The sequence below is a fragment of the Ailuropoda melanoleuca genome, chromosome 6 (genome assembly GCF_002007445.2).
Source record: "Ailuropoda melanoleuca isolate Jingjing chromosome 6, ASM200744v2, whole genome shotgun sequence".
Lineage (NCBI taxonomy): Eukaryota > Metazoa > Chordata > Mammalia > Carnivora > Ursidae > Ailuropoda > Ailuropoda melanoleuca.
The window spans coordinates 57122948-57137025 of record NC_048223.1 but is presented as its reverse complement, the minus strand read 5'-3'; the positions used below and the strand labels follow the sequence as shown (position 1 = coordinate 57137025).

Here is a 14078-nt window from a genome sequence, read left to right as displayed (position 1 = left end):
AAAAAAAAAAAAAAAAAAAAGAAGTCAGGGGGATCTAATGTACAGCTTGGTGGCTATACTGAGTAATGCCATAATGCATATTTAAAAGTTGTTAAGAGAGATCTCAAAAAATTCTCAATACAAGAAAAAAAATAACTATGTTAACTAGACTGTGTTCAGTTTTGCAATATGTACATATATTGAATCAATGTCATACATCTGAAACTCATGTAATAGGTCGATTATTTCTCAATTAAAAAAATAGGTTTCTTCGGGGCGCCTGGGTGGCACAGCGGTTAAGCGTCTGCCTTCGGCTCAGGGTGTGATCCCGGCGTTATGGGATCGAGCCCCACATCAGGCTCCTCCGCTATGAGCCTGCTTCTTCTTCTCCCACTCCCCCTGCTTGTGCCCTCTCTCACTGGCTGTCTCTATCTCTGTCAAATAAATAAATAAAATCTTTAAAAAAAAAAAATAGGTTTCTTCTACTACGTACCAGCAATGTAAATCAGTTCAACAGACTTGTGAGTTCTGTGTTACACGGTATAAAACCCATGGTGGGTACTCAACGAACACCTGTGCAAGAATGCCCACGTTCCTAGTGCCCTTAACCAGCCTTTGCCTGTACACTTGCAGTACCCTCTGCTACACGTTGTACTAGCAGGGGACCTACTTTGATCCTGGTGTCTGGAGACAAGAAAAAAAGAAATGAACAGCTAAGAAGTAAACATGCTACAAAAAGACACAAATTCACAGACAGAACACAAATAGCCAACCAACCTATGAAAAAATATTCAATTTTACTAGGAATCAAGTTTGAATTAAAGCAGTAAGGTACCAGGCTTTTGCTATGTCCAAACTGACAAATATCTTCTTAAATAAAACCCTAATCACTGGTATTGCAAAGAAATGTTATTTAGAGTTACCTCGAGGAAATGGCTCCTCTCCTACGTTGTTACTGGAATGGAATTTGGTAGTCTTCTGTGGGGCAATTTGCCAATACACATCAAATACCTCAACTGTATAGCTTTTTTTTTTTTTTTAATAAAAGTAGGCTCTATACCAGGCGTGGAGCCCAACACGAGGCCTGAACTCATGACCCTGAGATCAAGACCTGAGCTGAGATCGAGAGTCGGATGCTTAATCAACTGAGCCACCCAGGCTCCCCAGAACTGTATAACTTCTCTCCAGCAATTCCATGTCTAAGAACTTATTCTAAAGAAAATAATCAGTGATGTACTAAAAGATCTCTATTCATCACAGTGTCATTTATTAATAGTGAAAAACTGCAAAATCCAGAAATGCAGAAATAAGGGATTAAATTATGGTGTATCTACATGCTGCCATTAAAATTATGTTGTAGAATTCTGCTATATTGTTATTCACCACATTAAGATCAGCAGACTATAAGAACTATGTACAAACTGTGTGGTTCCCTTTATGTAAAGTACCAACAGGCAAATCCCTGCCATTTAAGATCAGGATAGTGGTTACCACTCCTGGCAGTGATGGAAGGGAGCATGAAGGGAGCTTCTGAGGTGCTGGATTAGTTGGGTGTATTTTTGTGAAGCTATATCAAGCTATACATTTACAGACACTTTTCTGAATGTGTATTATACATCAATGCAATTTTTTAAAAATACTAAGTAATTTCCCTCCAACGTGCACTGTATTTGCATATAGACCATTTTTCCTGTTTTTAAAAATCATTTTGAATTTTTCTACAAAGAACTTGTTTTACTTTTATCAGAAAAAAATTTAAATCATAAAGTCATCATGGAATGTGAATAGATGATAGGTGACAAATTCGTTCATACTTCCCCAGTTTTATTTTGATTCATTCCTTCAAATTAAATAAGCACCTCCTATGTTCGCTGTTCTAGATGGTAGATATAGAGTAATAAAAAAAACAAATTTTCATGCCAGGAATAATTAAAACCCCACACAAGCTCCCTGAGGACAATGGCATGCTCTTCTCTAATATGTAACGTATCCTGAGGGCTGGCAACCTGCGAGGCTCTGCACGTAAAGCGGACATCCAGAAGTTTATTCAAGACCAAGGAAGGTTGATTTCAAAACTGATTGTTCAAAATAGGCCCAAGGCTTCTTAAAAATCAGACCAAAATTTCCACTCTCACATGATGCTCTCAGATGACATCCATCACAAATAAGCAGAAATCTTGAAAATGAGGGAAACACATAAATTCATGACAGATCATACTGATAAGGACAATCATCACATGCTCTCGCCAATCTCAAAAAGCTCCCCAAATACCTCACTAGCCTACGCACCAGCCACCACTATCCTACTCCTCCTCTCTTAAATTCATGGAGTGTTTACTATGAATCAGGCACTTTTCTGGGTGCTGTACTAATTGAATCTTCACAATAACCCTATGAGATCATATTTTATAAATAAGGAAACCGAAGAACAGAGACAAGATTAACATATAGTGATAATTTTGGATGAACTGGCCCTAGGCAAAATTGCAAAGCAAGCTTAATTTGTCTTTGGCCTTCTCCTTGCTCCCTGTTTCAGCTCAACAGACTATGAGGATCTCAGAGCAGGGACTCCATATCTAGCGGGATACCTCGCACTCTAAGCATTTATTGAATGGATATGCTTCTTTCCTTTCTCTTTCGTTTCCTTCTCTCCAAATATCCTAGAAAGAAAAGACTTCTTTGGTCTCATCCTTCTTCTAAATTTACTGTTACATAATTCCTGCTAAGGTACCCAAAACGAGTACGTTATAACATAGGAGATATATCCTCTACCTATATTCTCCAATTCAGTATCCCTGTCTCCACTCTCCTCATCCACCCCTAGGCATGCTGGGTTTCACAAGAGACCTGCTTCCTCTTCACCAGTTGCTCTCCTAGACCATATTTCGGCTGTTTCAAGGGAGCTGCTATGTTAGAAAAGCACCAGGTGCCGATAGGACTCCCGCACTTCATTCAGGTCCCTGTTCAACGGCACCTCCTCAGAGGGGCCTCCCCTGACCTCTATTTAGAACAGCAGCACATCAGTCTCTGTCCTCTTACACTTTTTGTCATCCCACCTATCACCATCCCCTAAGATATTTAATAATTATTTTCACCATTCTGTCTTCTTTTCTAAATTGTAAACTGCATGACAGCAGGGACGTGATCTGGATTGCTGTTGTAATTCCACACCTACAACAGGAGCGGGCACAGAGTAGGTGCTCAAAGATTTGTGGAATCCACTACAAATCAGAGGGCCTTTTTTAATATTCAGGGAAGGTAAATCTCCCTTTAAAAAAAACACTGCCACAACTTAATGAGCCTGAAGACAAAGAGGCAGACAAGAGAACAAACACAAATTTTATTAATCCAAGGGAAGAAAACGTAACAAAATCTTGGGTTTTCTCTCTCACTTTAGGCTGAAGGTATTAAGGGTAGAAATATAAAAGTGCCCAAATGTTTTAGTTTGAACATGGTGGTAACACAATAGGAAAAGGAGCAGCAGGAAATTTTGGCGACCGATATGCTGCTTCTGCTTTTAGTTTTGAAAAGTGAAAGCTAGGAAGGAGTCTGCCAGGTTTCATTTAGATTAAAAAACCTAATTTATCATCTAACCAGATGCCTGATATCCGTTTAAAGTCAAAGTTAACTTAAGTAACTAGTACTGATTTCTTTACCTATAGCCCGATCCTCTTCATGGCCTACTTCCCAGTCTCCTTAATCTAGCTCAGGCTAACCTGGTGGCAGATAGGGGCATCCTCCAAACACTATGGGGATAGGAAAAACTTCACTGAACCTAAGAAATTGCCTAAGTTTTAAGCTTGAAGGCAAAGAGGTTTTGCTCGTTTATTGAACCTCAAAGTAAAATTAAGGTCATAAATTTCCTAAGAATGCTCTGCAAGTAAATTCTAGTAGTGCTCACTCATCATACAAAAAAGAAAGCTGTAAAACACACACCTAACAGATGTTACAAAGCATTTTATATCTGTGGCAGTCTTTCCTCTGCTCAGTTTACAAAAACCTAAAAAACAAAACCTTAAAAAAAAAAAGCGCCCAAATCCTAACCTGTTAACAGGTTAAATGCTCTTTAACCACTGTATTTTCATTAAATAAATTAAACAGTGTTTTAACTCTATTCCGGTCACACAAATAGCCTTTTCAAAGAGCTTGTGGTTTGTCTAACAGGAAAAGATTCTAAGAGACTGTTACCAGTATAAAGAACCCCAATTATAACAATGAGATTGCTTTGCGTATTGCCAAATTAGTTTCTATGCTTCCTACTTAAAAAGTAAGACACAGACCATCTCAGAATTTTAAATACTCAATTCTGATTTCTAAAACTTTTGGATAAGAAAAAAACACCTCTTCTGGGGAGAAGTGGTAGGAAAAAAAACTCCCCAAGTAGTTAGAATACAAAACAACTATTACCTCATTTTTAAAACAGCCTTCTAGATATGCCCTAGGGCAAGCCCTTAAAAAAGAAGACAAGGAAAAAAAAGGAAACCCATTAACAAAAAAGGGTGGTAGAACGCAATAACAACAAAAAATCCCCTGGGTACCTGCTATGGATAAAGCATTCTATTAGGCGGTGAAACGAACAAGAACAACGATCTCATTCCCATGAGAGAGTAAGTTTTAGAACAAGTGGATGTGATCGTTAGAGAATTTTACGTTTTCACGTGCACTTCATTAGTAGGCTTCGCAAGCCAAACTCACAGGAACAACTACACTTGTAGCCATTCCCTATTTCATGTCCAGATTTGTTTAACCGACTTACATCATAGTTTTCAAAGAAAACAAATGCAGTATATTCTTAGAGCGAAGCTATCCTTAAAAGCAAAACCCGGCCTTTTCAAACACGCACAGGCAATTCCCACGGCTAAGACCTCCAAGTCTTGACCGAATAAGACCAACAGCTTGGGGAGGAGGCAAGCAGCCGGAGCCCGGGCGCACGCAGCGGCCGCCCGCGGCTGAAGGACACAAGGTTTTGCTCCCAGGGCCAGCGGGCAGGCGCCGGACAACTCGGACCAGGCCTGGGGGACAGACGAAGGACTCCCAGTGGCGGGCACCGCTCTCGTGCCCATAAAGGAAAGCGGGAGGTGAGAAGCGGCGGGGGCACGAAACGAGAAAAACGCCCTCGAGTTTGCCCGATTTAACGCCCCGAAGATGAAAAGGGCCATTTGTCTCGCTTGAGGACGGTCGCGTTCGGCCCGTTCCCCGCTCCGGGACTCCGCGGAGGAAGCCGCCCCGGGGCTCGGAGTCGGCGTCCCGCCCCTCACGGCCTCCTGGCCCACCCGGCCCCAGGACCTCACCTGCGGCGCCGTCCCCGGAGGCGCGGGCAGGCGGCGGGGAGCGCAGCCGCAGCCAGAGGTGCAGCGCGGCCCCTAGCACACACGGGCACAGCAGCACCAGCCAGTTTCGCATTGGCCGCCCCCGCCGGCTCCACCTCGCGCCCCCGTCGCGCGCCGGGCTCTCCCGCGTCCCGGCGGAGAGGGAGGGGACCTGCGAAGAAGAAGGCTGAGGGGCGGAGGCCGACGCACGCGCGACCGCTAGGCACGCCTGCCCTCGCGCCCGCCGCCGTCCCGACTCCTCGCGGTTCTCGCCCCCGCACCTCAGGTTCCTCCAACGGCGGGCGGCAGCGCCTCAGCCGGCCAGACCCCGCCCCCTCCGCTTGGCCTTCCCCCTGGCCCCCCCACCTCCCCCCCCACACTAGCCCCGCCCTCTTCTCTCGAGTCCCCGCCCGCGCCCGCAGGCCAGCCGGGAGCTGAAGTTCTGCTCTGGGCCTAGGCGGGGGTACACCCCTGTGGTCCTGAGTCTCGGAAACCACATTTCCCATAATCGCATGCCCTTGCTCGCGTCACTCGGCGGTCGCGGAGACGAAGCGCGAAGCCCCACTTGGAGCATGCGCGTCCCTTCTCAACGCCTACTGCTCCCCGATGGCCGAAGGGAGGCGGTGCCGGGCTCCGGGTGCTCAGGGGCGGACACAACCCGGGGAGGGAAACACAGCTGAGCCGAAGGTTGCTTTTCGCCTCGGATTTAAAGGAGATCTGCGTGATGCTTGTTTTAAGTCACGCAGAGCTCGGTTACGCTAATGCTGGCCTTCTCTGGGAGGCGGGATCCTGCTGCCAGCTGCGGGCCGAGGTCCGAAGCTTGTGTCTTCAGCTGTGAATCATCCCTCAAGTATTAGCTCTGGCGCACTGTGTACCCGACTCCCTGCCCGGCTCTGTCCTCAGGGAGCTCGGGATAAGACCGCGTCCAGGGGTTCAGCTGTGGGGGACGACAGCGACGGTCCAGGCGCGGGTAAAATTCCACGTGCCCCCGACTCAGACTGGGGAGACGAGCAAGGTGACACCTCCTATAGGACGGAGCCGTGACCGCCGAGGACGCGGGCTGCGCGGGACTGGTGGGAAGGATTTGAGCAGCCCTCCTCGGAGACCAGGTCCTGCCTGGCGTCGTGCAGCGCGGCCCCAGGACAGGACCCCCTGGCCCGCCGGGGCCCGACACGCGAGGGCCCGGGTCGAGGCGGTGGGTGAAGGCGCCAGGCAGTCCCGGCGCCCGCGCTAAGGAGGCGGAGGGCAGGATGAAAATGAATGCCTGGCGTACGGTGTTTTATGTTTTTTTAAGTTTCCACAAGTTGTGGCAACAGAAGGTAACTATATTGTTGAGTAAAGTCTTGATTGAAAGCCACAGAAAATCCATTTCAAACAAACTTAAGGGAAAAAAGCGAATTTATGCACGTTAACAGTGCAGGAGTCGTCGTCTCTGGCACTGTCAGTACCATAGTGTCATTGAGTGGCAATTGAATCTCAGCAAAACAACCGTCTATTAAAATCACTTTTTTTTTTTTTAAGTAGACTTGCCCTACTTGGGGCTTGAACTCGTGACCCTGAGATTAAGGGTCGCAGGCTCTACTGACTGGGCCAGGCAGGCCCCCCTAAAATTACTTTTTATTTGAATGTTTTCTAATGTTGTCTGTACTCTAATTTCAAAATCTCTTTTGGTTTAATAGTTGTATCAAGGCGGTAAGCCCAAGGTGTTCATACTGTATGTTTGTACTTAAACAATTTAATGTGGGGTCAGAAATGATTTTTTTCCCTTTAAAGGGATTTGTATACTTGTTAGTTATCAATTGCTACCTAACAAATTACTCAAACTTTTTTTTTTTTAAAGATTTTACTTATTTGAAAGAAAGAGAGAACAAGTGGGGGGGGGTGCAGAGGGAGAGAGAGAAGCAGACTCCTGGCTGAGCAGGGAGCCGGACCTGAGGCTCCATCCCAGGACCCTGCATGACCTGAGCCAAAGGCAGACGCTTAACTGACACCCAGGCACCTCTTACTCCAAAAACTTTTAAAACAACAATATTTATTATCTCTCACAATTTCTGTGGGTCAGAAATTTGAGAGTCAAGTTCTGGTTCAGGGTCTCCCTTAAAGTTGCAGGCAGATGTCAGCTGGGGCTCTGGTCATCTGAAGGCTTGACTGGTGCTAGAGAATCGGCTTCCTAAGTGGCCTCACTTCTGTGGCTAGCAAGTTGGTTCTGCCTTTTGGCCTAAATTCCTCTCTAAGTGGGTTTCTCCCACAAGATGCTTTAATGTCCCCACATCATAGTGTCTTGCTTCCCCAAGAGCTGGAGATCCAAGAAACCAGCGCAAATTGCTGATGCCTTTTATGATGAATCCTTGCAAGACACACACTGTCACTTCTGCAGTGTTTTTTTGGTTACACAGACTGGCCCTGATTCACTGTGGGAATGGGGGACCACACAAGGGTGTGAGTACCAGGAAGCAAGGATCATTGTGGGTCATGTTAGAGGCTGGTTACCACAATATGTTATGCAAATTGGAGAAACACTGGTTCTAAACAGTTTGGGGAGTCTTTAGGGGCCCCTACATACCCACTACGGCCCCTGAATACCCCCAAGACAAGAAAGAACAATATTTTCTTGTGGGAAACAGAATTAGCAGGCTGCGATCACTGTGGTTCTTGGGCAAATGTCACCAAGATCTGTGTGCCCCTTTCTCAGAATGCTGTTTACATATAGCAATAGGGAAGGAGGATGTGTAATATGTACATATTTCTTGTTCAAAATTCTTTGTTTAGAAACTCTGCCGATCTGCTCTCTACATTTTAAAGAAAGAAATTGTGAAAGTAATAATCGGTTGTTACTAAGGGTGTCCTGTTTTTCATCTTTAAGAAAGGTAGTAAAAGGGGCACACTCATTCACATAAAATGCTGTGCTGCCAGTGGAATCCCCAACTTCTAGGGTGGCAAGTAGCTGGCCGGGTGTGGAGCACGTGGGTGAGGCCATTCCAGTGCGGGGCACAGCCCCATGGACCGCCCTCTCATGCCTGGCCAGAAGGTGCTCTGCCTCAGGCACCTGCGAGTGAGCTGTGGCGCTGGGCTCCTGGGCAGCAAACTTACAAAAAGAAAGAAAAAAAAGAAAGGTAGTAAAAGGCCTCTGTTGATGTCCTAAAATGTTCATTTTGTGGTTAATTGTAATGAGTTAACCCAAAAAGATATAATCGCTAATTTAGGCAGATCTGTTTATTCAACAAATCTTCAACTGAGCATCTATTATGTGCCAGGCACTTTGGTAGTAGGTACTTGGGGTAAATTGATGAACAAAACAATTCCTGTCCTGCAGTGGTGGGGGTGGGGCAGACTGTAGACTGTAGAAATGATAAAGAAATATATTTTAGCACGTAGATGATGGTAAGTGTTAGAGAAAATACAAAAAGTGGAGCAGTGTAGGGGAGTAGTAAATGCAGGACTGAAATGGGGCCAACTGCAGTATTAAATAGTATTTAAACAAAGGTTCAAAGTTACAATGAGCACTAAAGGGAAGAATAAACAAAACCACCCTAACATATGGCATTAACTAATTAGGACGTTGTTCCTTCCAATTACCAAATGCTTTAACCTACAGGAGGAACTACACTGGCATTCTGACAGCCTATTAACGGAGCTTTGAGTTTTTAGCATGTGCAGATCTCACCACAGTGGGAGCTGCTCTGTCACCTGTTAAGAGGAGCCTGACCTTCCATTTACTTGTCGTCTACTATCCTCTAATAAACTCAAGATTACGGTGGGTAAAGATTGTGAGACAATGTGTATAATGGAAAGAATAAAATTTAAAAAACCCTAGAGATGATGTGAACAGCCTGTGTAGTCAAGGTACTCCTAGTCTAAGACGTGAACAAGTTTACAGGAATTAGGATTAGGGAAAGGCAAACCTGGACGGTTGGTCGCCCTGATTGCTATTCAGTGTAACAAGAGAAAGGAATCACATATTGTGGCGCACAAGGCAGGAGGTATCTGACCAACCCCAAGGCATCCCAGAGGAGGTTATCCCCTGAAAACACAGGGCTGGGGCTTAAAATCAAAGAGGCCAGTTAAGAAGGCCAGAGGGGAATAAAGGCATTTAAGAGCACCTTAGCAGGGGCACCTGGCTGGCTCAGGCAGTGGAGCATGTGACCTTTGATCTTGGGATCGTGAGTTCGAGCCCCATGTTCGGCAGCTGGGTGTAGCGCCTACTTAAAAAAATTAAGGAAGAGCACCTTAGGCAAATATAAATAAATAATAAAAACAAATAACCCCCAGGGGTGCCTGGGTGGGACAGTCCGTTGAGTGACTGACTCTTGGTTTTAGACCAGGTCATGATCTCAGGGTCCTGGGATCGAGCCCACCCTGAGCTCCACACTCAGGGGGGAGTCTGCTTGGGACTGTCTCTCCCTCTCCCTCTGCCCCACCCCCCCAAATAAATAAATAAATCCTTAAAAGAAAAACAACCCCCCAAATAACCCCCAGATAATGATGAGATTGCAATTAGGGAAATGCAAGGAATATAGCATGACCTTAAAGTTAGGACTGGAGAATGGTGAGAAGTGACCAGAAAACAGAGGCCAGGTCATTATCCAATGCTATGCTAAGGAATTTGGATTTTATCCGTAAGGCTCTAGGGAAGAATTTTTTTTTTCTGACTATGAAAGTAATACATGATTATAAAAAGGAATTTGGAAAATATAGAAAAATATAAAAAGAAACTAAAACATAGCAAATAAAAAACATATACTGTTTTTCTCTTTGGCATTTTTTTTTTAAGATTTATTTATTTATTTGAGGGAGAGAGGGCAAAGGAGGGGCAGAGGAAGAGGGAGAGAGAGAGAATCTTAAGGAGACTCTGCTGAGGGGCGCCTGGGTGGCACAGCAGTTAAGCGTCTGCCTTCGGCTCAGGGCGTGATCCCGGTGTTATGGGATCGAGCCCCAACATCAGGCTCCTCTGCNCTGCCGGGAGCCTGCTTCTTCCTCTCCCACTCCCCCTGCTTGTGTTCCCTCTCTCGCTGGCTGTCTCTATCTCTGTCGAATAAATAAATAAAATCTTTTAAAAAAAAAAAAAAAGGAGACTCTGCTGAGCGCAGAGCCCGATGTAGGGTTTGATCTCATGACCCTGAGATCATGACCTGAGCTGAAACCAAGAGTCAGACGCTTAACTGAGTCACCCAGGCGTCCCGACATATTCATTTAAAAAAAATTGCAAGTATACTATAAATATGAATTCATAGCTATTTATTTCACCTAACACATAAGCATTTCACATTTAATTAGTAGTCTTAGGAAATAAAACTTTGAATCATTTAATCATTTGTCCACATTATAATTTCTTACCTGGATCCTTATTACTGGACACATTAGCACTTCTGAGTATAAAACTTTACCCACATTTCAGATGACTTCCTTTTTAAATATTATTTTAAGGCTCTTTGTTCATTCTGACATTGTACCAATGTGTCTTCTTTGCCTTTAACAAGTAAGTTTCTATTCCATCCCATCTAACCTAGCATTTAAAAAAAAAATCTTTCCTAATTCAATGGCAAACATTTTTTCATTAATGAAATTGAATATTTTATATTTATTACCTGCTTTTATTTCTTCTTCTGTAAATTATCTATTTTGGCTTTTATCCATTTGAACAAACTCTTTAAATATTAAGGATATTTATCCTTTACATTTATATTTGTTGAAAATACTTTCCCCTGTTTTCTTGCCTTTTAATTTTATGACTTTTTGGAGGCAAAAACATTTTGCATTTTTATGAGTTCAAATCAATATTTTTTTCACAGTTTAAAACATTTCTGACTATGAGATCTGATCAATATTCTTATTTGATTAAACTTTTCCCCAGAATTTATTTTGAAATGTGATATGATGTGAGGATCTTCTACGTAGATTTATTTATCCATATAGCGATCTATTGTCCCTGAACATTATTTCCCTGTTACTTTATGATGTCATCTTAATTATTAAAATTTTTACACATTATAGTATTTGTTTTTAAGCCACATTTTTGCATTAGTCTCTCTATCAACACCATAATATTTTAATGATTGTAGTTTTATAACATCTTGTAATCCAGAGGGCAGTTCTCCCCCCCATACTCTTTATTTCTCACAAATATATTATTTCTGATGAAATTTATAATTGTTTTTCATAGTTATTACCCTTTCCCTGAACATTATGTTTAATTACAAAACTAATGCATGCTTATCATAATAGAAGCAAGTAATAAAAGTGTAAACAAAAACAAAATGTTAGAATCCTTCTTTGGCCCATCCAATCATTCTGTCCAGATTTAACGACTTTAGCCTAGATATTTCTGCTTATATATATTTTTTTCCCAAATTCCCTAATTTTGGTATAGAAAGGGAGGAGCACCTTCCCTTTTAATCCCCGAGAATGCAATCTGTGCTCTTACTCTGTGCAACTCCAGAAATTCTAGCCCCCTCCCTAAATATCTATGCATGTCCCAAGAGTGTTTGCTTCTGCACAAGTTCATTATTATGGTCACTGACCACCTCTTGCTCCAGACCACTGCTCTAATTTTGCCAACAATCACCTCAGCTCATAATGACTTCTCTAAGCCACAACACCAGCTCCTTCTGCTTCCCCCCCGACCATGGACGTAATACCTCCCTTTTTCCTCCAAATCACAGCTAAGACATGGCTGTCATGTCTAATACACTTTATTAAGAATTTAGACTAAGAAAATGCAATACAGAAAGGAAAATTTTAAACTAGACGTGAGATAAAATTGCTCCTAAGATCTATGAATAGCTTCCCATGAGGCTGTGTCTTGCCTTATGCCCCTCCCCTCTTCCTGTCACTTCCAAGGGCTTGCTCTTCTCCATGTGAGGGTCACTTCTCGCTAGTTTTCTCTTTCCAGTACAGAGTCCAATTTTTATTGCCAACCAATGAAGTCAAAATTGCCCTTAAAAATCTCTTAAAATAGGGTTGCCTGGGTGGCTCAGTCGTTAAGCATCTGCCTTCAGGTCAGGTCATGATCCCAGGGTCCTGGGATCGAGCCCCACATTGGGCTCCCTGATCAGCGGGAAGCCTGCTTCTTCCTCTCCCACTCCCCCTGCTTGTGTTCCCTCTCTTGCTGGCTGTCTCTCTCTCTCTGTCAAATAAATAAATAAAATTTTAAAAAGCTCTTAAAATAGACTAAAATGTATAATACACATGGTTTTGTGTATGCAGTTCTGTAGGAAGACTGTTTTTTATTCTTCTTATTCTTTATCTTTAGTGTTTCTTTGCAGCCTTTGATCATTTTTTTCCCCTCAAGGAAACCATCTTTCCTTAAACAATAAAGTTCACTTTTTTTTTTTGGCTAATAGTTGGAAAACCTGTAAAACCATCCAGACATTCTTTTCAGTAGTTTCAGGATGACTGGCATTCTTTGCCTTGGGTGTCCACTGCCTGAGTAACGTGCACTACTTAAATGAACAGCACTGCAGGGTGACAGACGGTAGCTACCCTCGTGATGAGCACGGCATAAAGTACAAACTTGCTGAATTGCTATGTTGTCACATCACACTTGAAACCAATGTAACATTGTGTGTCAACTACACTCAAATAAAAAATAGTGACTTTCTTTCTTTAGTCAATACTTGAATTCTTTTAGGTGCCTATGATGTGGCTATCAGATAATCTTTGCAGAAAACCACCGTTTGCACTCTTGACTCTTGTATTTTGATTTTCCCACTTGTTCAGGACTACTCCAGGAAGAGGAGGAAAACAGACACTGCTAAACTATCCTACAAAAACGTGTTCGAGGAAGAGGAAGGAGGCTGGTGGAATGGGGACAAAGTGAATAAGGAGGAGAAAAATAGGGGACGAGGTTAGAGATGTCATCTCGAGCAAGATTCTGATACAAATCATGATAAAGATTTTGGTGTTTCCTCCGAAATGAACGGAGAATAATTACTTGATGGTTTTGAGCAGAAGGGTAACATGGTCCGACTTGGGTTTTCAGGATCGTTCACACTGCTGTGTTGAGGAGAGACTGCCGGAGGCGGAGGGAAACTTACATGGGTAGCAGAGGAGGGAGATGTCGAGTATCACTTGTGCTCTGAGACCAGCTGCACAGCCGTGGCCCACCAGACGGAGGAGTGTTTCCAGACAAAGCAGGTGAGGCGCATCTGCGAGGCGTGTGCGCAGCCGGAGGGGATGCCACGGTGTCCCACCTTCAGGATGGAGTGTCGACCACTGATGACTGGTTGCATTGCTTTCTGGGAACTGCTCTTAGCTGAAGGGTGCTGCCTTGCCCAAGGGTACCGTCCCCACCCCTAGGGACACCTGCATCCAGTGACTAGTTAAATAGGGATAAGAAGATTTGGGATGACTCCAAGGAGACATCCCACGGCCCCTGTTGTAGCTGTGCCATAGTTCAACTTCTTCTTCTGCCCGATTCTGCCTCCCTGGCTCCCTTCTAGCTGTCCCCCGGAGCAGTCCTCACACAACGTAACCTTGAGAGTCTGTTTCCCCAGAAACCTGAACTGAGACAGTGATTCTGTAAAGATGTAAATAAAACCAGGCCATTTCTCAACGTAAAACCCTGGGATAGCTCACCGGTTTCCTAACAGGGAAACCAAAATCCTTGGCCTATAGGCCCTATGTGATCTGCAGCCCTGTACCCCTCTCACCTCGGCTCGGAGCACCTCCCCCTCGTTTGCTTCGTTCCAGAGCTGCACTGCCCTTTTGGCCACCCTCGAAGATGACAGGTACGTTCTAGTCCCACGATCTCTGCACCGCTTGGTTCTTCTGCTTTTCCTCCGGATATCTTCA

At 44.0% G+C, this 14078-nt stretch overlaps 1 protein-coding gene and 1 long non-coding RNA gene across 5 annotated transcripts in view; one reads left to right on the top strand and one right to left on the bottom strand.

The window, feature by feature from the left end:
- Positions 1-5615, bottom strand: part of B3GALNT2 (beta-1,3-N-acetylgalactosaminyltransferase 2) — a 66024-nt gene extending 60409 nt beyond the window's left edge. For both annotated transcript variants that reach the window (XM_034662484.1, XM_034662485.1), the window contains exon 1: positions 5271-5615. In XM_034662484.1, coding sequence (XP_034518375.1) covers positions 5271-5382 — 112 coding nt within the window. In that variant the 5' untranslated portion in view covers positions 5383-5615. The remainder of the gene's footprint in view (positions 1-5270) is intronic.
- A 241-nt stretch (positions 5616-5856) lies between these two features.
- The window catches only part of LOC105234663, a 36413-nt gene continuing 28191 nt past the window's right edge, over positions 5857-14078 (top strand). The window contains exons 1-3 of one of the 3 annotated variants that reach the window (XR_004626110.1): positions 5857-6607; positions 13005-13131; positions 13267-14014. This is a non-coding gene — a long non-coding RNA (uncharacterized LOC105234663). The remainder of the gene's footprint in view (positions 6608-13004; positions 13132-13266; positions 14015-14078) is intronic. The other 2 variants (XR_004626111.1, XR_004626112.1) reach the window with 2 other exon arrangements.